The sequence below is a fragment of the Crocuta crocuta genome, unplaced genomic scaffold (genome assembly GCF_008692635.1).
Source record: "Crocuta crocuta isolate KB4526 unplaced genomic scaffold, BGI_CrCroc_1.0 scaffold636, whole genome shotgun sequence".
Lineage (NCBI taxonomy): Eukaryota > Metazoa > Chordata > Mammalia > Carnivora > Hyaenidae > Crocuta > Crocuta crocuta.
In genome coordinates, this window is record NW_027530380.1 from 447,137 (window position 1) to 450,644 (window position 3,508).

The 3,508-nt window shown below is 61.6% G+C and overlaps 1 protein-coding gene across 1 annotated transcript in view; it reads right to left on the reverse strand.

The window, feature by feature from the left end:
- Positions 1–2,079: 2,079 nt before the first annotated feature.
- The window catches only part of FADD (Fas associated via death domain), a 4,201-nt gene continuing 2,772 nt past the window's right edge, over positions 2,080–3,508 (reverse strand). The window contains exon 2 of the mRNA XM_077766517.1: positions 2,080–3,290. Within this exon, the coding sequence (XP_077622643.1) occupies positions 2,929–3,290 (362 nt within the window). The 3' untranslated portion in view covers positions 2,080–2,928. The remainder of the gene's footprint in view (positions 3,291–3,508) is intronic.

Genomic DNA, 3,508 nt, shown 5'->3' on the forward strand with positions numbered 1-3,508 from the left:
GACAAGCATCAAAGCCCCCAAAGTTGAGCAGCACCACCAAGTACACACTGACCCTGGCAGCCTGGGGCCTGGTGGGTGCAGCAGGGGGNTTGTTCCAGGAAACACTTCACCACACTCCCTCCTGCGGGCCTGAAATCTCCCAGGAAGCACAACACTTGGGCCCTTTCCGTCTTTCCCGGGACAGAAAGAACCAGGCGCAAGACGTGGCTCTAACCTTACTTTTCAAGTGAGCCACGTGACTGGCGCACCTTTACCGAAAGCTTACGTTTCATCAAAACAAAAACCGCAACTAAAAGGAACGGAACGTGGATTGTGTTTTTTTGTGAAGCAGCCACGAGAAAATCCTGTCTCAGTATCGTGGCCGCTCCCTGTCAGAGGCCATGGCTCTGATCAGATGGCAGTCAGATCAGTCCCCACAGCGGCTACCACAGACCCAGAGTCCCTTCCACCCCGAAGCAGTGGTTCTGGGGGGGGGCGGGGAGGGATGTGCAGATGGGAGGCTGAGAAGACACCCCAGGACCAGGGGCCACAGGCTGGGCTCAGTGCGGGGAGGTGACAAGGACCAGAAAGCCCACTGACAAACCTCTGGGGCTCCGGGTGAAAGGTCACTGCTGACATTTACGGTGGAGCAGGCGGCGGCCACGCGTTTGGGCAAAGCACCTGATGTTTACCTAGTGGCCCCTTCCAAAGGCGGCGCCAGGGGGCAGAGCCAGGGCCTGACCCGGCTCCGACTGCAAAGCCCCCCTGCTTCCCGGCTCTCTGGGGCCTCTCCCGCCTCACGGCCCCGGGCACACCCGTTAACTGTGTCCGGCGGAAGACGAAAAAACACAGAAAATGTGGAAAATACACAAAGTCTAAATATCATCCCCCAAACCATGGTCTCAAGCGCTGGCCGCGTATCTTCCCATTTTCGGCGCCCCTACGAGCCCCCCACACTCCTCCTTCCGCCTGGCGAGGCGGGGGCACCGCGCTGGCGTTGACCACTGGCGTGTGGACCGGTGCCTCGGTCTGGCGCTGAGCCACCATCTCCTGGGGGCAGCGTCTCATGCCGTTCACGCCCCACCAGGCCCTGGGCTCAGCCCCCGCGGCACCCGGTCGGGTCCTGGGAAGCAAACGGCCCCGCGGAGCAGGACGGAGACTCTTCTCACCCAGCACCGTTCCTGAGTCTCGAGGCCAGATCGGCCCTGGGGAGGGGGTCAGGGGAGCGGGCTCCAGAGCCCGTGCTTCTCCCCCGCCACGGGGACAGGAGTGCGGGGGGTACCCGGGTGCCGCCCCACACACAGGCCTGAGAGACGGTGCGGGAGGCACAGGTCGTCAAGGCCCCTGTCGGCACCCCTGGTGTGGAGGGGGGGCTCCTCCCAGGGGTGAGAGGCATCAGGGGGCACAGGGCGGATGTCAGGGTGTCTGGCACGTGCACATTTCAGCAGCTCACGTCTTCAGCTTTGAGGGAATGGAAGACCCTCTGAAGTCTGCCTCTGTTCTAGAAAAAAGGACACATCTTCTGGAAAACCTACCGCCCAAAGCTACTCATTAGCCAAGCCGCTGACATTTACTGGTCCGTTACCCGCAGAACTGGCTGTGACACAGGCTCAAAGAGGCGGGTGCGCTGGCATGTGGGCACACGCAGGCCCCAGACCGGCTCGGCCCCTTGGCAGCGCCCGAACTTGTGAACTGGTTCACGCCCGTGCTCCCGGCCAGGTGTCGGGGGTCTATGAGCGGGCCCACCTCACTCTTGTCTCCGGCTCCGGCCCCGGCCGCCAGCACAGTGCCCGACACCACGAGGTTCCCACTGAAGGCTGCTCCGTAGCTTAGCGTGATGACGGGGCCCAGATCTCAGCGGCCTGAGGTCAGGGTGGCACGGAAGGACATCATGTGTGGCTTTCTCAAGGTCATGGCCGGAGGGCCTGAACAAGGGGCAGCCACTCGGCTTAGAGACAGCACTCCCCTTGTTAGCGGCTCCTGGGGCGGTTATGAAGTCCGGCTGCCCCATTCGCGGTTCAGCCTCAGAGAAGCTGCAAGGGAGGTGGAAATTGACCGCGACGGGACTTTCGAGAACACGAGAAATGAAATCATCATCGATCGGAATGGAAAATTCTCTGTATTGTGGAGCTTTTCCCCATCAAGGCACAGGCTTTAATAGGATGACTTCAAAGCAGGAAGAGACCACTTCTTAAAATTACAGCACCCAGCTCCCTTACTAAGTCGGCTATCAGAACAGTGATTTTGATACAAAATAACAAGCTGTGGCATCAGAGAAGTCGTAATACTGCTAAGAACTAACATTTGTAGAGCAAGGACTCTGCCCCCATCACCTCTGAGCACTTAACGGTGTCACTTCTGGCCATCCTCGTAAACCTTACCGTCCCTTAACACACGAAAAGGCCACGAGCCCACAGGTTTCCTCACGCCACCCGCCCTGGTAACAGGTCTACACCGCCGGCCTCAAAGCCTCTGGCTAGCTCTGGGAGCAGCAGAAAGACCCCCTGGTCGCATGCGGACTCTGGAGCCGACAGCCCTGGCTCCACACCCTGCCCTCCCACGGCTGCTGACCGTGGCCGCTGGCCTCAGCCCTGTCTCCCCACCCGGATGCTGACGACAGTGATTTTCATGTCCCTTCTGTGTGCTGGACGTGGATCCAAGACTTCCTCCCACAGGGCCTCATTTAATGGGACAACAGACTCTCCCTCTCCGGGGCGACCCGAGGAATGAGTGAGAGCATCTGTACGCGCCCAGAGCCCCGCCTGGCACAGAGCGCGCGCGCGCCGGATGCCAGCTGCGATGGAGCCACCGTGCTGGGGTCCCCCGTCCCAGCTCACGGCCACGTCTCCACGGCACTGGCAGTGGAAGGCACTTGGTCAACCTTGGTGAGGAACCAAAGTTCAGGCTGTGCAGATGCCCTCGGGTCCCCCCCGGAGAAGAGCCGCTGGGTCACCAGGGGACCCCCGAGGAGGGCCCATCTGAGTCCTGTGACATCAGGGACACGGTGCTGGTGCTGCCGCCTCCACTGCTCTCGCTGTCGAGGCGCCGGGCCTGCTGCTCGTCCTCGATGAAGTCGGCCACCAGGTTCAGCTGACAGGCCCTGAGCGCCCTCACCAGGTGGGACACGGACGTGTCTTCCTTGTGGCTGTTCTTCCAGACCCGCAGCGACTCCCTCACCTGCTCGGTCAGGTTGCGGGGGTACTTCTCCTCGATGGCGTCGATCTTGGCGTCAGACACGTGCAGCTGGCGGGCCAGCCTTCTCCAGTCCTTCCCCACGTGCTCACATATGATGTCAAACGCCGCGCGCAGCTCTGGGGAAGAACAAGACGATTTAGCAGAGGCCCAGCGGGGGGCCCTTTAGAAGACAGGGAGCCCTCCACTCTCAGCGGTGGCCCAAGTGCTGGGTACACCCTCCAGTGCAGGCTGACGGCGCCCAGCAGTGGGGGGGCCAGGGAAGCGTCCCACGGCGGCCTCCAATCCTGTGCCGAGCCCACTCCAAAGCACCACTCGGGAGGTGTGGCCTGTGGCA